The 25,160-nt window shown below is 42.7% G+C and overlaps 1 protein-coding gene across 1 annotated transcript in view; it reads right to left on the bottom strand.

Moving 5' to 3' along the window:
* Positions 1–25,160, bottom strand: part of PPM1H (protein phosphatase, Mg2+/Mn2+ dependent 1H) — a 136,652-nt gene that overhangs the window by 52,276 nt on the left and 59,216 nt on the right. Inside the window, exons 2-4 of the mRNA XM_061348531.1 lie at positions 19,940–20,105; positions 9,461–9,805; positions 2,459–2,571 (exon numbers count right to left, since the gene is read on the bottom strand). Of these exons, the coding sequence (XP_061204515.1) occupies positions 2,459–2,571; positions 9,461–9,805; positions 19,940–20,105 (624 nt within the window). The remainder of the gene's footprint in view (positions 1–2,458; positions 2,572–9,460; positions 9,806–19,939; positions 20,106–25,160) is intronic.

Raw genomic sequence — 25,160 nt, 5'->3', positions numbered from 1 at the left:
AGATCAACTGACCATCTATGCTTTAAAGCTTTTATTTTCTTGAGCTAGGAAAATCTAGAAGTGGGCTTATTTGAAAGATTTTGGGAATCCAGAGGACTTTCCTCAGCGTGAAGAAGGTTTCTGTGAGGTCCATTTGGGAAGTGCAAAACCAAACAATTTGGATCTGGAGGAACTCCAGATCCAGACACTCCCACAAGATTCGACTCATTCCTACAATATGCGAAAAGTGAGTAGAAAAATTTGAGTCCTGGTTCAAACAAGACCCAGCCTTGCAAATCGCTCCCATTATAATTTCTGCTCTTTCTCATTTTCTGAAGAGCTGTTTGGGATGGGCTTAATGAACACTGAAGGCCTCTTGAAGACTTAAATGTCTTTGACTACAGTGGGCACTGGCACCAATTCAGGATCACTACCAGCAAGAGTGTCTTCCCGCTGAGTATCGGAGACTGCATGGAGCAGAGGCTGCTCTTGGGGAGCTGAAAGCAGCCTGTCCCAGACTTTTCAGAGCAAAGATTGAAGTACTCTGAAGTAGGTCCTGCATGGCCAGTTTCACACAGAACACTTTTAAGACACAGAAAGCAATTTAGCCAACACAATGCAAGAGACTCAACCGTACTTCAAGTGTGATATCCCCAAAACCACGACTATTTCTAATTTAACGGCAAGAAAGATAGAATGCAGTGCAGCTAGTAGTTCTGATGACTGGATAGGTGGTCTGCTCGAACATGTTTGCAGCTACCCTCTGTGAGGACTCACTTGACATTTTATGTGAAAAGGAGGCTCAAATATGTCACTTGTCAAGAAGAATTCAGTGAAAAACATACGATACATAAAGCAAATTCAGCACCTTAAGAACAGCTATTCACCAACATGAAAAGAACAGGAACTTTATGCACAAACGATATATCTGACTTCCTACACAGTTTAAAGCAGCAAAAGGTTTAAACTACAACACTCTTTGCTCAAGTGCAGCCTCTGTAAGTATACATACTACAAACATGAACTGTATATGCACAAACCTTAAACTCAAATGCATAATCATAGCAGTTTTCACCTGAACACAATCTGGTTCGATACCTTTGCAGACTGTAATTACTCGGCTGTTAACCAACAGAATACAACAGCAGTCCTTATCATATGGGGAACTACCCTCCCTAGCCTGTCTATGCAGAACACTGCCAAGAGACACATGAAGGTCTGAAGTCTTGCAAGAATAGCGTCATTATTCCTCTCTGATGATGGTATTGATAGAGAGTGAGAGAAGGGGGAAAGAATGCAAATGGGAGATTTCCAGTATGCTCCTAGCTTTAGATAACTCTGAAGACGCAGAAAAAGCTCTCATCACAAGTCCTCAGGTTTCCAGCTTCAAAATATGACAAAGCAATAACTGAACAACAGCATTCAGTTCTGGCAAACTGACAAGTACACAAACCAGCACAGGCCAAAGTAAAAATCCTAACCTGTGATAATCTGTCTCCCTCCTCTCCTCACCCACTGAAAGAGTAGCAGCCATTTGCTTACAGATAACTACCTTCAACTATAAAAAACCTAAGAACAATGTGGCCTATTGAGACCAGGCCACTGACAGGAACCACGTCTTCCGTCTTCCGAATGAACCAGTGCAGCCCTACCAGCTGTTCCAGGCGCGGTCACCTTGTTGGTGTTCAACAGACAATTCTACTACACACCCAACATCTCTTCTGTTTCAACACCTCTTTAGTCTTAGAATCATAGAATAGTTAGGGTTGGAAAGGACCTTAAGATCCATCAAGTTCCAACCCCCATGCCATGGGCAGGGGCACCACACTCTAAACCATATCACCCAAGGCCTTGCCCAAGCTGGTCTTGAACACTGCCAGGGATGGAGTATTCACAACCTCCCTGGGCAACCCATTCCAGTGCCTCATCATCCTAACAGGAAAAAAATTTCCTCCTTATATCCAATCTAAACTTCCCCTGTTTAAGTTTTAACCCATTCCCCCTTGTCTTATCACTACAGTCCCTAATGACGAGTCCCTCCCCAGCATCCCTATAGGCCCCCTTCCGATACTGGAAGGCTGCTATGAGGTCTCCACGCAGCCTTCTCTTCTCCAGGCTGAACAGCCTCAACTTTCTCAGCCTATCTTCATATGGGAGGTGCTCCAGTCCCCTGATCATTCTTGTGGCTCTTCTCTGGACTTGTTCCAACAGTTCCATGTCCTTTTCTTTCCACTTCCCTGCAACAATCAAGCCATTCAAAAACTGCAACAAGGCCACAAGTGCTGTCAAACTCCCTGACTGCAACCACCATTCAACAAGATACTAGAATTTTATCACTGCATTAACCTCTGTGAGAACCATTAAGTGTCCAGACAAGAAACAGAATCCTCTTGTGATACTGTTTGCAACTAAGGGACTTGGTAACACCAGATCTGGGGAATTTAAGGTGATGGAATAGTTTGGGAGACACCACACTTACCTGCTATCACCAGCGTTTGCCACATAAAGCTTCCCCAATAAATACACCACCACAAGGGCTGTGCAGCCGCCAGAAATATTATACACGGTCCTCTCTCGCTCTATTTGCAAATCCTATGGGAAAAGAGAATAGTATTTATAAAGACAGCATTGCAATTCATGTTTTAGGAAATGAAGAGCCCCCTAAAAAAAAGAAAAAAAGAGTCTGTTTTAAACTACACATCCCACTGGTTTTCTTTACTCTTGCAGATTTGGCCAAATGGTCAGGGAGAAGAACAGAAAGCCAAGGAGTACCTATTACTTGTGATATAAAGATGTTTGAGAAAATTAGGACAGGAGATTGTAAAACATCAGGCACCAAGGAACAAATGGCAACTCTGAGGGATGCAAGGGAATTTGCTACAGAAAAAGCACAATGAAGGCAAAGATAAATGTACCTTAACAACAGGTACCTGGTGGTATAATTGGAGAGTGATTTGCATAAACAGCAAATAATTAATGAGACCTGGCTATGACATGAATAACTACCTACTCTCCAAAAGGCATGCTAAGACTGCAGAGCATATACCTTTACAAACAACAGCAAGACTCGTGCCACAAGGGTACCCTTCAGAAACAAAGGGAATTGGTGGATGCTAAACTTGTTAAGGGAGTGGGAGAACGTCAGTAGAGCAGTATTTACCGAAAAATACTAGGCATTCACAACCTTTCCAGGATGAACCACAGTATTTAACTGTATGCCTCATCTCATTGCTTTTGTGAGGTCCTGAAAAGACTTCTTTATGCATGTCACAGGCCCAAATTTAAGGAGATATATACCTACTCAGATAGCTCTTCCTGTGTTTAGTTTCCAACTGAGTATAAGAAATATTACACACAAAAAAGTCCTCCTGCTTAATAAAGTGGAAAACACAAGTCACATCTGTCATCAACAATCAAGCCCAGGAGTGAAAAAAAATACATTAATACATGTATACAAATATATATATAAAATGCTAGGAAAGCTTGGAGAACACAAAGGACATGTAAATGAGCTGCCTTCCAGTACTGCATACATTTTAAACAAAAACTGAAGAGTATTCCAGTGAACTAATTATGCTGTCTCTTAGTTTAGTTTGGGGTAATAACACAACATGGTACAAATTACCCTCCTCTCCTGTGTCCAGAATCAAATCCAATTTCAAACCAGACTGAAATTTGTAATATTTGTAATACCAGATACAAACAGGGAGCATCGTTTAATATTACTATTGCAAAGTACTGGCAGATCTCTTCCAGCTAAACCCTGTTTATTTGTATGTGGTTTTTATTATGAATGTATTTGTTTGCCTCTGTGTGTGTATGCAGTAAGTGTGCGAGCTATACTTCAGCCGTGTTCATATTCACACTGAGCAACAAACAGCTCAAATTGTCCATGCCTTGGGGTATGGGATTTAGAGCTTTATTTCAGAGCTAAATTTATCTGAGGAAAAGCACCACAACAAATGCAAACCATGGCAGCTGCAATTTGATTGAAAATCTGCAGAGTCGGAGGAGGGCAGGGACCACGCTTTGTTTCCTACAGATATCAGGGGAGGGAGGTGAGCTGGGACAGCAGTGGGTATCGTTGGGTCGCTGCCCTGAGCAGGCTGGACAGAGGGGACTCTCACAATAACGTAACTCCTCGGTGGCTGGGACTGATCCCATCTGTGCCATGAACACAGGACTGAGGAGGACGATGTGGCAGGGACAGCAAGAAATGCTCAGCGCTGGCCCAACAAGGCCATCCTCTGCTGCACAGGAGAACTGCACTCTGCTGCAGAGACTTGGGGGTTTACTGAAGGCTCTTAACCCATGCTCTCATTCACTTCCAGTTTTGCCTTTTTTTTCCCTTCTTCTTTTTGAGGGAGCGGCGGGGACAGTGAGGACCAGGAGGAGAACTCCTCCAAGCTAAAAACCAAACCTCGCAGAACCTTTGGTCACAGACATGGGCCTGTTATAAATGCCTCTTTATCTAATCTCACCATAGAGAAGCTGATTTTCCTCCCCATGGTTTCTATGTATTTTTAATTTAAGCTGAAAAGAGCAGTTCAAAGGAAGCAGACATTTCTAACCATCAAAATAAGTTAAACTTACAAATGCTACAGTGGATTTTCCAGGCACTGCCAGGAATTTTAACCAACCTTCCTCTCCGCAGGTCAGAGCATCCTCTGAGACCTTCCAACAACGTACAGTTCCTCACCTGGTTTCAGACCTGTCACGTGTACAACTCTGCAAGTGCTGGAATGCCTAAATCAAAATTTATTTCTTTCAAAAAGCAGAATTCAGAAGCATCAATTATAGGAGAGGAGATGGATAACCCATAGGGCCTCATTCTCAGTTTCTTTGACTTAAACTAGAACTGTGTACAGGATTTTTCTTGAATCATTGCTGTTCATGGGATCTTTCATCCCGTTGCTGCTCAGAACTTGAATTTACTGCCATGGCTTGCCAGGGTATATTCACTGCCACTTCTAATTTGATTATTACAGACTTGGACATTCCCTTTCTTGGGAGGAGGGGAAGAAGGGAAGGCTTTCTGACAGCTCAACAAGATTTCAGGAGAAAAATAAACCAAGCTAACAGAAAGCCCCCCAACACCACTAACTCATCCTGATGTAGAGACATTGGCTTTTAAGGAAACACTTTATAACAGTGCTGCTAGGAAAGCAGTGCAGCACAAAGAGGGGCAGAAACCCCAGAACACCTCTGAAGTCTTTACGAGTGTAAAGGGGCTCATTTTAGACAAAGGCAGAATGCATTTAAAGCTTTCCTCATTTTTCACCTGGAGAAAGAATCTGGAGTGAGCTTTTTTTTTGTTTTTTTTTCCCCCTCTTTTCCTTTTTTCCTCCTCTTTTTTTTTTGCAGCGTGCAGCTCATCCTGACACAGCAGTCAGTGCGCAGGGGAAGAGCTGAGCAATGCTGGTCAGAATCAATGCACCTTTCACCCAAAGGGCAGGATGTACCACTCAGACAGGAAAGAAAAAAGGGGAAGGAAAAAAAAGGCTATCATTTCACACCAAGGAAGCAGATAATATAGCCTGTGCTCTGCCCCCCTTTTGAGTATGCCTCTTATAGCGGCAGGTAGGAGCAGGGGGCTCATTATGGTCCCCCTGTTCTCCCTTCCCTGGGTGAGGGAGCTTAGGAAGGATGGGGCAAAGCCTGCAGAGGACACCATGAAGTGCCATGTGGTACGTTTCCAGAGCTGGGATTGCTTTCTCCATGGGTTACGGAAGCAGCCTGAGGAGGCGGTCCCAGGGACGGCACAAACCATCCCTGCTGTCTGGACCGCTTCGGTCTCCCCGGTGCCTGCCTCGCTAAGGCTTAGAGTGAAAGCACGGGGTAATCACACCACCTCCTCTGACAGAGACGAAGGTTACGCCAGGAAGCCATTACCATCTGCTCTGTTGGAGGTTGCCAGACCCTCGATGGCGGCCTGCTCGTGCCACCTCGTGGAGGGCCGGCGGAGGGGCTCCGAGCTGCGGTGTGGGCCAGCAGCCCTCAGGCTCCCGAGGAACCCCAACTTCTCCTTCCCCTGTCTCGACCCACGGGCGTTGGACACTTGAAGGACACCGGGATACTCGCCACTGGCAGCCTCATCAGGGCGGGCTCCTGCGCGCTGGTAGCCGGAGCACAGCTGATGCAGGTGCTGCAGGGGCGAGGGGAGGCAGCCCAAAAGCAAGCGTGGTGGCACTGAAAGTGAATGCCAGGTACAGATGGTGCTAGATTTGAGGAATTTAGAACCTTGAAAAGCAAACTGCGTACATTCAAATTGCAGTATCATCATTCAGCAAGTTAGCACACTGCAAGGACAACTAAAATAACTCTTTTTCATCCGTATGCATCTCCAGAGTACGACCCTTTCCTCCAGGATCTCAATCTTGCTATGACAGAAAGCAGCTTTACTCCCTACACACACACAGCATCAGGTATCTGCTTAAAAAAGTACGTATATTTGTAAATCATGTTTCAGAAGGCATGACCATAAAATTAACTCCTTAATCTGCTTTACCTCTGCCTAAAAGGCACCAAACTTCCTGTAACACCCTTTCAACCCTCCTCACTTCTACTGGTTATTTAATCAGAGGAAGCTTTACAAAAGGAAAACCATAAAACATATGTTGCTTTCCCAAGATTGTCCAAGTTAAAGTTGTGCCTGGATACATTTCATCTGACTCAAACTCAATAAAGAAAATCATGATGCAACATATATGGGCGTACACCTTCCAATAAATCATACAGATTAGTTCTGTGCCATTTTTACCCATCCAAAGTTCACCTGGGTTCTGCGTGGAATAAGTGCTATCTCCCCTTAATCTTTCTTTAAAATACATACTACATCACACACATGCATGCAAGGCTAAATACACGGAAGGGCTTCTTATAGTTTACTGCTTCTATCCAGTATAGAACAGCACGTGAAAACATCCCCCCCAGCTCCCTAGAACTGAATGTATAAATGTACATCTTAAAACTCAAGAGAGTAAAATGAAAGGATTTGGCTTGTGATACCTTCAGAACTTGAGCTTATTTATTTCCTTTGAACTGGAACAACTGTGACCACTGATGATTACTGACACGGAGCATTTTTTACTTTTCAAACAGGACAGAAGTTATCTGAGAACACAACACAGACTTCCTAATCCCAGTTCCAACACAATCAGGGAACACCTAAAGAACTTCAAAAAGGGGACAGCTTCAGTGTTAAATTTCTAAGTTCGGCAGTGACTTGGTCTGTGTCAGCAGTGTTTCCACAGCGTTTTACTGCATGTAGAGCTGTCAGACAAGCAGTGTCTAAAGGAAACCACACCCAATGAAGGAAAATTCATTTTAAAATGCCTTTTGAAAGGGATGAATTGCATTGTATTTGAGATTTGAAGCAGAACCAGGGAGAACTTAACCAGAACTCAAAAGGCAGTTGAGGAAAAAAGTAATGGCAATGCTAAATGCTCCCAGGGAAAGGGGACAAAACCGTCCTTAGATAAACCTGTCAGGTTGGACTGCTTAGAAAGAAAAGCAAATCTGTATTGACTTAGCATTTTCACCAGGTTCAAAGGGCTCCTTTGCAGTGATGGGTGTTTCAGGAAACCAGCAAGAAGTCTGTGTATGTGTCCAGGAAACAAGAGCTTTCACCAAGTGCCAGGTCAAATGATACACTCTGCTGGCACAAACCCTTCGTAAGTTATGCACAGCTCAAATGCATGGACCTAACGCAACAACATCCATTTACCAAAATCTTCACCTGAAGACTACACCCAAACGAGTAGAGGGAAGTTAGAGGCAGGAGGAAGATCAATCATTGCAAACATAGATGAGACTCAGGAATGCTGATCTTATGAACTGCTCCCTTAAAAAACCAAAGAAAATACTCTTTTGGCTAAACCAAGACACCCCCAAGAGCTTAAAGTAGTATAATTATGTATTGCTTTTCTTAATCTGATCATTTTTTAATAAGGCTTCCTTTTAATGTAAAACTTAATGCTGAAATTATATTGCATTGTGGCAGGCACAGAGACATTTATATAGAATCACAGAATAGTTAGGGTTGGAAAGGACCTTAAGATACAGCAAACACAGACTGACCTTCAGCCCTCTGATGAAGACCATCAGTGGGAATTAAGGTATATGGTCTGTAGCATATGACAAAGACACAGGGAGAAAAATAAAATATTCTCTGGCCTTTAGTTCAGAAAAAAGTAGAACAGATTACTATGACCTGTAGATGGGAGACCCAGACACTGTAACTGTAGTGAGTTACCCAGGGCTTCTGCATTTGTCATACTCTACCTATAAAAGCCCACTCAAGCAGTCAGGTGCCTGGACATGAGCTGAGATGATCTGTGCAAACACCTAGCAGTGTGAAGTCAAAATAAAGCAGGGCAATAACAAGCCCTGCTCAGGAAGTTAGAGATAGGCAATGCACACAACTGCTCTTAAGAAAGGCATAGCACTTGAAAAGGCCCTTCTTTAGCTCCTTTACAGTTGTTTTCCAGTCCCATTTCTCATCTCTCCTGCAGCTGGAAGCCAGTTTCAACAGGGGAGAGAGAGTCACATCACATATCCAGAGCCTGGCGCTCTTCTGGCCTGAAAACCACCCCAACTGAAGCATGAAATTCGTGTCCCCTTCTTAAGTATGCTCTGAGATGGGCAGTGTCCATCAACAAAGATGGGAGCAAGCTTGTCCTCCCTTTCTGAAAATGGCATGCTAAACTGACTGCATCCTCCTCTTTGTTTTCAGCTGGGAGAAACTGCCCATCAGCCTCAGTGCGTAAACCTGCTCATGTGCTCCACACCGTGGATCCTGCTTCTGGACCTACCCACCTAAAAGTCCAAACCCAGCTGGTGGGTCTGTTTGCCTGCACTTCCTTGGGGAGAAAGGACAAGCAGCGAGATAACTGCTATTCAGAATACAAAGTGAAGCACCGCCTCATTGTAAGAACTGTAGGTTCTAATTAGATGCATGTACAGAAAATGATTCATATATATTAACAAAACCAACAACTGAATACTTCATGTCATACAAGAAATAAAACCTTTGGGAGACACTCTTTAGTTCAAAAACCTTCTGGTCAAATAAGAGCATTTTCTAAAAACAACAAAAATTAAAAAAAAAAAAAAGAAGAAAAAGAACAAGATCAGATCTCAGGCAATACTAGTTTTTATCTTAAAAAATATGGGAAAAAAATGGGGAGGGGGGAAGAGTGTGTGTGGTGTGTGTGTGAAGAAAGAGAGCACCAAACCTTTAAGAATCAAGTAATCCACAAATATGGCTGTGGTGCTGCCTAGGACTTCAGATGCAGTTTATGCCTCACAGGGGTGTACCAGGTAAACTGCTGGTGCTCTTAAACAATCCTGTCTGCACCCAGATGGTGTTTAAGGGGGGGGAGGGGAAGTGCAAACAAAACCCCTAAATGTTCATTTTCCCCAGGCCATGCGACTCATTAACACAGTCAACAAGGTCTTCAGAGCCCTGAGATGTACATACCATCTCCTTGAATGCACTTTCTATGGCCCCAATAACCAGGCACTCATGTGGGATCTTCTTCTCAGTGAAGAAGCGTGTTGGAGGGGTGCTGGGTGAGCCAGGGGCCCCCACACCACCACGCAGGGAGGCTGCTCGTGTCAGCGTCCTGCTGTTGGTGGCTGGATTGTCAGGCTCCTCTCCCAGGCAGGTGGGTGGAAGGACAGCCGTGTTCCTCAGGATGTCCACAATCTCCTGCAGCTGCTCCAGGATGTGGTGCTGCAGCAGTTTGGAAGCCACCACAGCTGCCCCTGATCCAGCGTGTCCATCAAACAGGGACCAGTAGTACAGGTTGATCCCATCCGTGTCCTGGAGAAGCAGGAAGGGAAGAAAGGGAAGGAAAAGGAGATGGTCAGCATTACAGAGTTACATGAGTGAGGTGCCTGGTGGCACATGCGCAGCAGGTGGCACATGGGTAACCTTCTCAGAGGTAACCTTTCTGAAACGGAGAAATGCCCACTGTGTCAGTACAGTTCTGGCAGGAAGGAGAGATGCTTATTTTTGCCACACACACCCACCCACCACTTTTTTTTTCTCTTTTCCTTAATGTCCTAAAAGACCCCAACAAAACAACCAAAAAATCCCCCTCTGAACTTGTAATCTTTCTTACCTTACAGCCATCACATCTTGCACTGACCAAGAACAGCTATGACTGCGAGACTAAGTTAACTTCCTAATGACTGCGTACATCAGAAGAAAAGCATCTGAAAATCACATCATTGATAAATGATGGATTTTCCACCATGGAGACCAAAATTCTACACAAGAAAGCTCCTGATATTTGTGTGACAGACCTTTTTTTTCAGTAGGCATGAGACAAAGGGCCTCAGTTTGACAATTAGTAAAAAGACACGATCCCCACTTCCGTGACTGGTAGATATGGTCCATCCATGCAGGCACATGGGACAGCTGAGGCTTTCCCTGCCTGTGCCAGCCCGGGAACCAGCACAGCACACAGATCCTGGAGGATGGTAGACACAAGTGGGATCATCAGCACTCCACATGCTAGCCTAGATGTTCACAGCATCATCCTTCACAGTCCTCTGAAAAGTTTCCTGTACAGTACTGAACTTACATATTCTCTGATCAGAATCAGAGAATCATTTAGGTTTCAAAAGACCTTTAAGATCAGCAAGTCCAACCTTTACTCCAAGACTGCCAAGTCCACCACTAAACCATGCCACTAAGGATCACAGCTACACGTTCTTCAAGCACTTCCAGGGACGATGATTCCACCACTTTCCTGGGCAGCCTCTTCCAATATGTGATCACCCTTTTGGTGAAAAAATTCTTCCTAATATCTAATCTAAACAGTTCCCTCAGCCGTTGCTCATAAGATATGTGCTCCAGGTCCTTCACCAGCTTTGTTGCCCTTCTCTGGACCCAAAAAGCTATACAAGTGGTTTGGTATAGCTCTTTGCATAACATTGTGCTCTTAGATCTTATATTTTATCTCAAGCCCTAGCATGCCAGTCAGCACAACTGCTCTCATACAGGCAGAGTACCTGGAAAAAGCAAATTTTGTAGACCTCATTATTAACATTCAGGTATATATGGTAATGCTATATATTTGTTCAGCAGTTACTGATTAATACTGTGATTCTCAAATATTTCTCCCTTTCTCTCTACACAGTTTCATCTGAAAGGAACAGATCAGCTCTGCTATTGCTCTGGTAAGAGCAGAAACCTTGCTTTTGTGGTGGGGTGCCTTATCACCCAGAGAAGATCCATTTAACCTAAGGCTGAAGGCAGATTAAGCTCTGGACAGCAGAAGCTCTGGTCTGTCTGAAAGACATCAAGGAGCCATACCCTAGATAACCTCAACTTCTTCTGAGAAAGTCACCTCAACGAAGTTTTTAAGTCATAACAATAACCTGTCTTTGCATGATAGCACATTAGGCAGCAGCATGCAGGAAGAGTCTGTCCAGCCTCTCCTTTCCCTCATCTATGCTGAAATAACTTTGTGGGGCTGCCCTGCATGTCAGATGTGGCTGGACTAATACTGATTTAGAAATAAATCATTTTGAAAGGGACAGGAATCAGGCAACACTGCTCCAAAACACCTCATGCTAAGAAAGCATAACCTATCTCACTGCAGTCAAAGGAACTTCAACATTCTGTCTGCACGTCACACTGACTGTGGTCTAATTTAGGATGACAGACATGATTTGTTTCATTCACCCGAACACTGCTCCCTTATACAACAGAGCAGCATGTAGTCTACACATCACCTGCATCCCAGCACCTCATGCCCAAAGCACTGCTTATTTCAGATTTATGGACAGGGCTGTGAACTTTCTGCTGTTCCAGGTGCGCCGTGAAGGTGCCAACCACTAGCTGTAGGACATGGCAAACAGGTTGGAGTAAGAACACCATGAATTGTCATTTGCTGATCCAAAAGACATCATTCATTGTCACCCCAAGCTACAACATCCAAAACAATGCAAAATGTCTCTTTTAGCAACAAGTATATAGACCATCACTGCAAGTTCATGCTGTTCAAAGGGCAAATTCATTGCTGAATGAGCTTTATTGCTTTTAACTATGTTTGTTGAAAAGCACATTTAAAAGCCTTGATTATAAAAATTATATAAATCTACTCTGTGTTTAGCTTATAGCACTACTGCAGTAGTAAAGTTCAAAGACATTCTTAACCAGTGCATTAACAACAGTTATCTACACTGTGAGAGTTCCTTCATGAGAACGAAATCAGAGTCTATTGTGCACTCTTTACTTCATTACTGACATGCTGAGAAAAGGGAGCATTATAATTCAGTGCTGGATTACTTACCCCAGTAAGGATCATATAATGGTGAAAACCCCAACAAATGCACGCATTTCCAAAAGGATCTCCTTTAGCCAGACCCACCCACTTACCCAGCCTGGTAAACTCACCAAAAACCTGTTGTGAAATGTCACCCCTGAAGGCACGCCTGGCAGTTGTGCTAGCTTGCTCTATAAAATTCTGCTTAAGCCATTTTTAATGGATAATGGGATTACTGACTAAAAATCCTGCTCGCAAAAAGAGATTTGTGCAAAAGTTAAAGTGTTTTGCCAAAAAAGAAGTATCCCAAAGTGAAAGTATTTAAACTGAAAACTGAAACCATTTATTCCAAATGGCAACAGTGTTATTCCTAGAGTTCTACATCAAACTACTTCTGCTCCCATTCTTCTCTTGGAGTTCGGCTTCCTGGCCAAAATCCACTTTATGATGCACCACAGATAAATTATTCCACAGCTTATGTCCTTTGAAAGGTGCTACTCCCTTTGGAGATGTGCTGCCCTTGGGGGAAAAAGCATGAAAGCATTACAACTCTGATTGAAATGGAAATATTTACCTTCCACATGGAGGAAGAAGGTATTTTGTCACCACCCTCCCTCTGCCCCCAAACTATAACAGAAACTTACAATTAAGATTACCCCTCCCCCCCCCAATTTCCTTAAATTTTCCAAAGCCAGCCCTCACCAAAGTCTGTATTAGAGCTTTTCAGAAGATAAAGGAGAACAGTTATGAACACAATTCACTCTCATTATTATGAGCACAACAGTGGATATGCCCTACACTGAACAAGCCTCCTGTGAACTTGGTAGTCAAATAAGGTGCCATCAGAGACAGGGAAGCTTTAAAACAGATCAGGACAATGGCCCATGATGAACAGTGAAACGGAAATGTTCCTGTATACTTCCTTCTAAGCTAATGGGCAGCACAAATTATGACAGAGAAGCTCATATGGGCCTGAGCTGTATTCTTGGGTTATTGCTGATATGAACACAGTATGGCCACGTCAACTACGGTGGGTCCTCTGAAGTTCACTGTTCTTGCCCTTTCTAACTTGGACTAGAAATTCTTAAACTGTTGCTACCAGCTCAGCTAACTTCAGACATCTACTTTGCACACCTCCAACATATGCTTCTAAATTGCTCTCATATTCAGAGAGAAAACCCTCCACTCTCAGATTATGCCCATCTCACTCTAAAGTAGATTTATTTCTCCCTATCAACTGCAGAAGTACCCTAGATTAACCAAGAGGGCTGTACAATAAGTGTATACAGTCAGGGAAGATGACTACCACAGTGCCACTCTCATGCACACTTTTTGTGGGAGATGCTCTAGGGCCTTAACTGCAAGGCTGAACAGCCTTGGGGCTGAACAGCCCCAACTTTCTCAGCCTATCTTCATACAGGAGGTGCTCCAGTCCCCTGATCATTCTCGTGGCCTCCTCTGGACTTGTTCCAACAGTTCCATGTCCTTTTTATGCTGAGGACACCAGAACTGCACACAGTACTCCAGGTGAGGTCTCACGAGAGCAGAATAAAGGGGCAGGATCACCTCCTTCAACCTGCTGGCATCTGGAAACTGCAGGCATTACTGTAACCTAAATATTAGTATCCAGAAACTACTGTGTATCCCTATGAAGCTTCATTTACTTTTGAGCTAGCGAAGAGAGTATAACCACAAATAAATTTTCAGCCATCTAAAAAACCAGAAGAAGCAACAAATGCCTTTCTCCCATCCTGAGGATAAAAATGGTTTCTCTGTTTGAAGAGCGATGAATTCTCCAAAACCATAGCAATTCAATGAGAATTAAACATATGGTGCAGTGACTCAGAGAACGAGCAAGGGGCAGCAATCAGGGAACACAGATGAGACAAAAAGCACAAAAAGGTGCTCGCTTTTCCTCCCACCACTGAGATGATCTCCACAGCCACCAAGCAATTACCTAGTCTGCTCAGTTATAGGGGAAAAACAATAGGCTTCAGAATATTTTAATGAAGCTAAATCCAAACAGGGAAATAAATCATGTTGCCACTAAAGGTTTATTCTGAAAACTACAACCCATCCTGACTATTATTGTTCCAAATAGGACCCAGACTCACAAAATGCATTAGAGCACATCTTTGGTTCTCACAAAGTCTGAACTGGGTGGGCAATTGCCACCCCCCCCAGAGAAAAGCTTTCTTATGTTACCAATGATACGCTCCGCTACCCATGGTAGTCAACCAGCCTTGTGTCACATAAAACAAATATTCTGCCCCATCTTTGTGGCAAAGAGTACTGCAGAATTAATCAATATGTATCCTCACATTACAGTGACAATTAATAATGCATCACACGAAGCCCTGCAATCTGACTCACTATGACAATATCCTGGCAGATTCCCATTTCACTCACTGATGGTCTTCAGCGTTCATCATCAAGGTACCCTGTAGTTAAAGATACCTAAAAATAGCAGCAGAGAAAATGCTGCGCAATTTAAAGTGAATGCTCCTGAATGGGGACAGAGGGCAAATGTGACTAATCAAGCAGTAGTGGAATGGGGTGGGGGGAAAGGGGAAGAATTAATTTAGGACTGAGTTTGCAGAATCTTTTCATTCGCTGCTCTGCTCAGTTTATCACCTGCCCTTACAAGAAGAAAACCATATTTATACTATTTAACAGGTTTCCTTTGATATGTGTGTGTGTCGGGGCTAAATAAATGTTCACTTCTCCATCTCATTTCTGGCCCACCGCTTCCTTCCTCCCATTCCCAGAAGCTCTGCAGAGCCCACCTGCAGAGTCAACGCCATGACAACAGCACCCAAGCTGTTGATCTCTGACTCCTTTTTGCTGACTTCCCAAAGCGCAAGGCTGCACTGATGGGGTTACCTCTAAACACACAACCCCGGATGCAGCTGATATTTAAGTTTTGCACAATTCCCAGAAACCTGGGAAAAACAAAGATGGTATGTGGTCTTCTAAAAGATTATGCTGAAGAAATGAGAAATCCAAGGATGATGAAATAGGTTGTTAAATCAAGAGACAGTTTAAGTTCCAATCCTTTTTTCCCTTGTGCACCACACTTCAAAAGCTAAATAAGAACAGAAGAAAACTTCCTTTTTATAGGACAAATACTCAGTAAACTGCTTCCTTCACCCCTTTTTCCTTCAGTATTTCTAACAAAGTGCTTCACCACTCGGAAACTATTTCAGATTGTGTGTTACAGTGGGATTTCCTATGAGGCATTTACACTATTCAGCCTCTGGCTTTCTTATTAAATACTTGCTGGGACGATATCATACCGTTCACTGGAATGTCTCAAGTCTGTATTTCTACATCCTATTGATACAGAGTAAGTTGCACATTTAATACCAAACTCATACACTCCTTAAAAAATATTTGCTAACAATCCTATGTGAGGGGAAACCACAATATTACACTTAACAGTATAAAAAGATGAAAACATAAAAATATGACACATTATAGAAAACATGTGCATATATATATATATAAAAATATATATATAAAAATATATATAGGTATATTCAACTAGCGAAAAATGTACCAAGTAAAAAAATCCTACTAATTGCTAGTGTAAGAGTGCCCTCTAGTAGAAAACTATGCTGCTTGTTTTGGGAAAATATATTACAAATTTAAATTCATGAACTGTGGTCTAATAACACGGCAAAACAGGTTTTACACAGCTAAACAATGAGTGCTATAGCACTCATTCAAGTGTCATGTAGAAAACAAACCTGTAGATAAGAAGAGAATGTACAAAGAACACAGTAACAAGTAGCATGAAAACAGTATACTATGTTAAACAGATCAGATGACCCCTCACTTCAGCATTACATTCATTTCAGGTCAAAATACCACACACCATCTTTCCTGCCCTGATAAGACTGTAGTGACAGGTGAAGCCTGAAGTCATGGACTAAATCTCAACAGGTATTTTACAGGGAAGGTCCATAGCTTAAGGGAGTTGTATCTGCGTGTACATAGGAAAAGACAAAAGGAAAGGTGATGGTGTATTCGAAAGTGTGGGACCTAGATATTAGGAAGAAATTCCTTACTGTGAGGGTGGTGAGGCGCTGGAACAGGGTGCCCAGAGAAGTTGTGGCTGCCCCATCCCTGGCAGTGTTCAAGGCCAGTTGGAGGGGGCTTTGAGCAACTTGGTCTAGTGGAAGGTGTTCCTGTCCGTGGCAGGGGGGGTCAGAACTAGACGATCTGTAAAGGTCCCTTCCAACCCAAACCATTCTGTGATTCTATGATTCCCATGCTCTGCCAGCGAGGAGGTACACAGGAGGGTGGGAGCAAGCACAACCAAGACAGCTAACCTAAACTAGGAAAAGGGATATTCCATACCATAGAACAGCAAGTTCAGCATATAAACTGGGGGAAGGTGGCTGATCACTGCCTGGAAACAGTCTCAGTATCTGTCAGCGGGTGGTGAGCATCTGTATCACTTGTCAGTCCTGGGTTTTATTTCTTACTCTTTCTGTCTCCCTTTTCATTACAATTATTACAATATTTTATTTCCATTATTAAACTATTCTTATCTCAACACCCAGGTTTTACATTTTTTCTTGCCCTAATTCTCCTCCCCATCCCACCGGGGGGCAGGAGGGTTAGCAAGTGGCTGCGAGCTACTTAGTTGCTGTCTGGGATTAAACTACTACAGTCAGAAATAGAAGAAAAAAACCAGAAGATTTGAAATAAAAATGTTTCTTTCAAGAAGCTGAAAGGGAGTGGCTGTTTATTCAAAAATCAAGATGAAAGATACAGAATCAAAGTCGGGAATACACCAGTGAGAGGAGGAGAAGAAATCAGAAAACTCTGTGAGATACTTCTCATAACACAGGGCAACTGGACATTTAAAAAGGCTGACAATCATGAAGTTTTAAACACAAAAAGAACAGCTTTCAAAAATATGCACTTTATAGACTCTACCATTGTGATACCATAATAGTATGATGACCATAATGATGGAAACCATCAAGGCTAGTGAAGACAGATTTCCAATAATGAAATGGTTTTATATCCCTGTATTTTTAAAGCAATCTAAGAATATTAGCAATGTAATGTTTGAAAACAGTTCCTTCTGAGAAAGCAGATTAACCATGCAGAATACAACATAGCATGCCTCTTGCTCTTGAGAAGCATTTGATACTACTCAAAGATGGCAGTTTTGGAGTGGACTTCGTGAAAAAGTACTACAAGGCTTTTTATGTTTCATGCATACCCCCACAATACAAAAACATAGGCAAATTCAGCATAGGCAAATTTGGTGTTACACCAAAGCTAGTACCTCTGCACAGCAACAAGATGTGTCTACCCAGCCTGGTGTCTGCACAGGGGTCTTTGCAGTGTGCTGTGTGAATGACACAGCAATGCCCTTTGTGTCAAACAAACCCATGGCTTGGACCAAGCACGTTGTTGTTTATCTCAGTGTGTTTCACACACAGAAACAAGTACTGCGGCCAAATGTTTGCTTCATTAAACATAACTGATGCATACAAAAATTAATGGACTTTTTAGGAAAGACTTCTTAAAACACAGCCTATTAAAAGAAATCCTGTTTTGCCTTGCATGACTGTACACAGAACTCATAGTCCCAGCAAGTACAGGGGCACAATTCTTTATTCAGGAGTGTGCAAATATGTACTTGAAAAAAAAACAACCCATAACTGAATACAGTGAGGAATACAGAATCATAGAATAGTGAGGGTTGGGAAGGACCTTAAGACCATCAAGTTCCAACCCCCCTGCCATGGGCAGGGACACCTCACACTAAACCATATCATCCAAGGCCTCGTCCAACCTGATCTTGAACACTGCCAGGGATGGAGCATTCACAACCTCCCTGGGCAACCTATTCCAGTGCCTCATCACCCTAACAGGAAAGAATTTCCTCCTTATATCCAATCTAAACTTCCCCTGTTTAAGTTTTAACCCATTACCACTTGTCCTATCACTACAGACCCTCATGAATAGCCCCTCCCCAGCATCCCTATAGGCCCCCTTCAGATACTGGAAGGCTGCTATGAGGTCTCCACGCAGCCTTCTCTTCTCCAGGGTGAACAGCCCCAACTTTCTCAGCCTCTCTTCATACAGGAGGTGCTCCAGTCCCCTGATCAATCTCGTGGCCCTCCTCTGGACTTGTTCCAACAGTTCCATGTCCTTTTTATGTTGAGGACACCAGAACTGCACACAATACTCCAAGTGAGGTCTCACAAGAGCAGAGTAAAGGGGCAGGATCACCTCCTTCGACCTGCTGGTCACACTCCTTTTGATGCAGCCCAGGATACGGTTGGCTTTCTGGGCTGCAAGCGCACACTGCAGCCAGCTCATGTTCATTTTCTCATTGGCCAGCACCCCCAAGTCCTTCTCCTCAGGGCTGCTCTGAATCTCTTCTCTGCCCAACCTGTAGCTGTGCCTGGGATTGCTCCGACCCAGGTGCAGGACCTTGCACTTGGCATGGTTAAACTTCATGAGGTTGGCATCAGCCCACCTCACAAGCATGTCAAGGTCCCTCTGGATGGCATTCCTTCCCTCCATCAACACATGGAAATGGATACAGGTGATTTAAGGAAAGACTGAAAGAAATAAAAACCAGGGCTACTTGCCAACCTGGAAAATCTATCAAGAGTCTGAAAATGCTGACGCAGTAATGAAATACGGAACAGAAAAGGGAGAGTGAAAGGTGGGGAGAGACACAGTGCAACACTTGTTGCTCAGGACCCCAGCGACCCAATGTAGCCATCAGGTTTACCAGGCCATCGGGTTCAGGGAGACACTGAAGCAGAATGCTAATCACAACCTGGTTTAAAACAAAAAACACAGCACAAAACAAAGAAAAAAAAAAACCAAACAAAAGAAAGGGTATTGCCATTCACTGAAAGGCTAATTATCACTTAGGGAGAACTTGTGCTCTCCCAGCAGCAGAAAGACTGTATATCCACAGTGTCCAACTCCAACATTCACATAGGGCATTTAGTGTTACATGGCTAAATGTCAGAATTGAACACGCACTGCCAATCTCTGAAGCCTGAGCTCATGCTTAAAGAGCAGATGAAGTAATTACCCAGTCAGGAAACAAGACACATGAAGAATAGCAGATGACTGCCAGTAGACAAGTGCATGACGTACATCACTCTCCACAACAAAGAGGAGCCATAGTCCACTAAATTCACTGAATTCAGTGTGCTGGATGACCTTACCCTATCTGCATAAACCAAACTTGCTATACGCAACACTGCTTCAGTGAAAAGAACCCAAATGACTGTCTGACCTTTAATTAAATTGCATGTCTGTACAAACAGTGATACTGTTTTGCTTGCAATGACTGTCACTGGACAAGTCAACTGCAACACTAAACTCACAGTACCCTGCAGCAGTAAATTTCTCAGGATTGTATTTTCAGAAATGAAACAAAAAGGAAACTCTAAAGAACATTCCCCTCACCATCTTTAAACTAAAATGTCTTAGATGCAAGAAATCAAAAGTCAAAGAGCAGAACTAAGAAAAACACAGTTAAGTGCTCTTTATTTAGCAGAGATAACTCAGAAGAGGTAACTGAAAATATATAAACCATTCAGTGAGCATCTTTTAGTGTGACAGTGCCACATCCTCTTATATTTATTTTGTACTTCTGCATTGACCAGATGCAGAAGTCTGCTTACCGAACTGTCTTTCAGCTGGAGACCTTCTCCATTGGGCAGCGATGACCTCCGTTTTGAAGAGTTCTTGTTTGGTGTAGAATTAGCTCCTCCAGCTTTCTTCTTGACAAAGAGGACTTCACAACTGGCTTGATCTTCATTGTGCGTGCTCTTCCCTGCATTTATTACCCTAAGAGAGAGCAACAAAAACCAACAGAGGACATGTCCAAGTTAGCAAAGCACAGAAGCATCCATCTGTATCTCACGTGACTCCAGATGTATGGAACTATAGCACAGAAGTATTACAAATACAAACTGAATTAAAAACTCCAACTTTCTTACACACGTACATACACATACATACACACATGCATGCTTTGTTTCTATACACCTATACATGGCATAACAATAATTTTTCGTGGAACTATGTCAACAAGAAACAATGGCAGCATGAACATATTTTACCTGAAGGCATACCACACTTTTCTTTAAAGGAACTACTTGATGGTCAAAGCTGATAAACTTGTGCCTCCCAGCTGTAACATGAGAGCCCCACTTGCTTTTCTACCTGTCAGCCTCTCTGCTAAAGTAAATAATGAATCTGTTGGCTAAGGGTGTGCATTCTGTCAAGTTCCAAGTCTTGCACAAACAAAAGACCTGCTATAAATCTAAAAAGTTGTTACTGCTTAAGGCACAGAAAAATATTCACTGCTATTATTATGTTTAAGAAGCAGGTATTAGAAACACTGTGACAGAAATAGAAAGGCAAGTCTTTGCCTTGTATACCAACATGCAAATCGAGCACGCTTGTACCACAGTAACAGAGAGATGCATACTAAATGCACCCCTCTGGTACTGCAGAACAACATAACCCACCCTCCTTCAATCCCCAAAACAAACCCCAAAATAACAAAACTCAAACCCTTACGCCTCTGTCCCACCTGCAGCATAGAGAGCAGCAGATCTGCACCAAGAGTTGCAGGCATGAAACTCTGAGCGCTAAGAGCTCAATACTAGCTCTGGACAGCCAAAGGTATCCAGAGACTTGCACCACAAGTGCTCATCTCTGTTCCATCAGTGACGAAGCTAAAATAACAGCTACTCCACCACCACCGCTTTAAAAACATAATCAGAAGTTTGCATTATTGAAGATACTGTGGTTATTATCATCTACCTCAGACCAGCCAAGTTCAAACACTCTTTCTACAAGAGAACCTCATCACAAACTGACTAATTTTGCATTGATTAACACCATGTTGAGTAAGACACGTGCTTTGATAGTCCTGGCCTCACACAGGGAAAATCTGTGTAAACCGGGACCGTAACTTATTCTAAATAAGTAAAAACGTTGCCACTTTGATGCAAGCATGTCTTCTTTCACAAATACCATCTAACCAATCCTCTTTACTATCAGTTTTGAGCCAACAAGTTGACTGCTAGTCAGAGACAGCATTTCCATCCACTGCTGGACAGACACCAAGTTTCACATCAGGCACACAGTGTCTTTAAAAACAAATGCTGCCTCTCCAGATAGTAAACCAGCTTGAAGGGACATCATAATCCTGGTAGAAAGTCCAAGACATACCTGACTTCTTGATCTCTAACGCTTTCATTACAGTAAGATTTTACGTAACAAGAAAACACTTGCTGAAGACTGTTGAAAGGAAAACAAAAACCAAAGGAAGGCTTGCAGGGCGCTCTGCCCCAGCTTGCCTGCTCTTGATGAAATGTCAATTCTTTGTCAGCCTTGCTTAAAGGCAATAGATTCTTTTGATTCCCAAGAAGCAATATGATACTGTGACAAATGACTATTCCTACCTCTGATTAGAAAAATCAGTCTTCTGAGAAAATATGCATCCACTGTAATTAACTGTTTTCAAATACAATGCCCGATATCACTCACTGCAGCCTGTACCTGCATGCACAATACCACCACTTGTTTATAAGTATTTCTTGTAAATAAACACCAACTGTGAATAAATTATTTTGTGAAACACAGAGAGCAGGGATGAAGGAGCATCCAGTTGCAAGGCACTTGGGAGCAGTTTATCCACTTCACCCCCTGTTGTGCCTAACCTTTGAGCAACTGGAGAGATCAAACACTGAGATGCTATAAGCTTCCAGTCTGAAAACTCAACATTTTCCTGACATTAGGAAAAATAGAAGCATGTATTCAGAAAGGAGGTAGGGGGGAAGGGAGGAGAAAATCACAAATACCAAAGCATTTAAACACTGCAGCAGCAGCACAGAAAGTGTAGTTTTATCACATCAGGATCTAATCAATACTCAGTTTAGCTGATCAGACTCCTCACTGATGCTGCTGTTTTCAATCCTATTTAAAAAAATGTGGAAGACACATAGAGACAAAAGTGATTCCTTACAAAAATTGCTGCCTTCCTACTACTTATTGTTCCTAATGAAAATCACTCAACTGTTGGAGCTGCTCTGGTTTCTGAGCTTAGTAATGGACTTCAGGACTTGTATGGCAGGAGATGTTCTGATGTTTAACAGCGTGTTAAGTTATGCATGATATGGTATCATTTTACAAAGCACTTGCCATGAAAATTTGTCAAGGCACTGAATACATTAGAAAAGCTATGAGAACAAGGTGACCTAGCAGACCAGGTTGGCAGTCAGCTACAATGAAAGACCCGAAGTTGAACCTGCATACCGAGCACCTTGATAGAAAAGAATATGATCGAGAGGAGCCTGGCAAGACTGAATACTGAGAAGCTGTGGGAGTTGGAATGTCAGTGTATTGAGGTGGCAGTACTGGGGCTGTGTTCATGTTCCCTCCCAGAATCATCTCCCAAGGTTCCAGTTTTTCTCTCTCCATCAGAGAATTAAGTTTATTTTGGAAATCCTTGTTAAGACCTGAATTAATCAATGTCAAAACAGTGCTTACGAGTGCTGTGAGATGGGAAGTGAGTAGAAGAGTGCCTACATCAGACAGCCGTTGTCATCTAGACCCTCCACTCTTCTACTCTCACATCTCATCTCATAGCCAAACTTTGGAAAAGGGCTGCAGTGAAGCCCTGTGATTTTTAATCTCAAAGTTGGAGCTATGTGTTGGTGCTTGATGCCAAGCACAGAAGCTGCTAACACCTTCTACTCAGCTTTAAAATCTGTCTTTGGTGCCTTTTGAAATCCTTTTCTCTCTGCAGCTTTTTAAGTACCTCCTCGAGGCAATTCTTTCAAACAGCTTTCCAATGCTGATTTCACTGTTGTCTTTCCTCCTTGCTCTCCCAGACTTTAACTTACCAGGACAAAAGCCACATCTAAGCTGCTTATACAAATAACAAAGCAGAACTAACGAGATATTCATATCTCCAAAAGGTTACTCTTAATTAGACCTATGAACATTTTGATGGAAAATCTACCACCCTGCTCCTTCGCAGAGGAAGTGCCCCAGTTTCCTAAGATTTACAGTTTCCCTTCAGATCTCCTTTTCCGTCTGCCTCAAAATGTTATCCTCCAGCACAGTAACCAACAGGAGACAAAGCAGCACCTTCTCACACACAGTTAAAAACAGTGTCTCCCCCACCAAAAACCCTTCTAATCATACAGTTGTCCTCACTTCCAGTTGACCATGGATGCTAATAATAGTAGTAATAATAATAATTGAAATAGATCATTACATCATATAAATATAATAATATGCAGGGGAAAAGGAATTAAAAAAAGATTGAGGCCTATATAATTTCCTAGCTTTTATTCAGAGACATGTTTTCAAGGGAATATTTGCTTTTGTTTTCTCTCCCCGTGATTCCTCAAGGAACTGTTTGATTAGACCTATTCATGATCAACTCCTTTCCATCCCTTCTCCCCTTTCTCCCACTATCCATTCATGTCATACCCAATCTTTCACAAAGTTCAACCCAAACAACGTATCCAATTTGGATCAGAAGCTCTTCTTTTTACAGAATTAGCTGTCTCTACTGTGTCAAACACATTGCTCAGTAATAAATATATAATCCTAAGGTTTAGTTCATGGTATAGTAACGCTAGAAAAAAAATATAAACCCTACTTCACAAACAGGAGCTTCCTGAAGCCTGCACAGTGAAGTGGGGGGGCTTGGTCACACCTCAAGAGTTACTTGCATCAGCCTTGATGGACACTTCAATACTTTATGAGACTAATCTCAAACATGTCCTCAGCTTAAAGCAAATCTTCCAGATGGAAGCCAGCTAGTTTGTTTGGCTCACAGTTAGCATTCTGCTGGTATCTCATGAGACCCCACATCCCATTAGACTGAACAGAAATGTAGGTCACACTGTGCTTCTGTTCTTCATTCATCACGCAGAGCTCTGAAACTCCTCTGCCAAGGTCACTGATTACAAAATATCAAGTTTATCTTACAAGAACCAGAACAGGCCAGTTGAACAAATCCAAACCAGGTTCTGATAACAGTTTCCTGACAAAAAAACCCAAAAACAAACAAACCAAAAAGCCTCCAAAGTCAGCTCAAGTCTTTTGAAGCATTTATATTCAGCCCTCTTTTTTTCACATAGGTATCAGTAGGTATCAGGACATACACTTGTTGGCTGTTCTACTCCTCCCTATATGGTACTCTTTGTGACTAGATGAAGCTGTGTTTGCTTCAGCAAAACTTCAAAGCTGTGCTAGGTCTAGGTCTCCAACTCTGAACAAATTTGAAGTAGCCATCCAAGTACTTGTGTTCTTTAAAACAACTCACAAGTCTACAATATTTTTTACCTAACATACCTAAAATAACAGGCAAAGGCAAAGTGCCCAGCAGAAAGCATGCACAACCTCAGTGTGCACAAGAAGTACTTTCTGAAATGTAAGGGCTAGGAGAGCTACAAGAGCTTGAGGAGCTGCGTTACATCAGGAGCCGGCCGCACACACTCTAGACCTACCCAAGCTAAGAAATAAAACCTGTAAAAGCAGAGAGCCTGACCTACCCCCCTCAGTTTAGTTGAGCTGTAGGGTAATTGACAAACACCTGCAACCACAGGACATCCCAAAATCTATCTGCTTCTCCCCTACCAAGGCAAAGTTATTCTCCACAGTAGTAGAAAGCATTCCCAGTTCCACTTCCTCTCTAAGACCTGTTATGAGGGTCAAGACATCCTGATGCAAACACTTCCAGAGCAAATGTCTCCGAAGCCTGCTTTTGAACCATGTAGATTAAGGCTGAGGCTGTGTGTGTTATCTGTGCAGCCCACCAGGTGTGACACTGGAACATGGTAGTAACTGCAAATGTTGCTAAAAGGTTAGGTT

Source organism: Neopsephotus bourkii, unplaced genomic scaffold, assembly GCF_033783945.1.
Source record: "Neopsephotus bourkii isolate Nb327-2 ecotype Australia unplaced genomic scaffold, CSIRO-AGI_Nbou_v1 NB_359, whole genome shotgun sequence".
In the NCBI taxonomy this organism is placed as follows: Eukaryota; Metazoa; Chordata; class Aves; order Psittaciformes; family Psittacidae; genus Neopsephotus; species Neopsephotus bourkii.
Note: the sequence above shows the minus strand (reverse complement) of the source record. Positions and strands in the feature narration are given on the sequence as shown.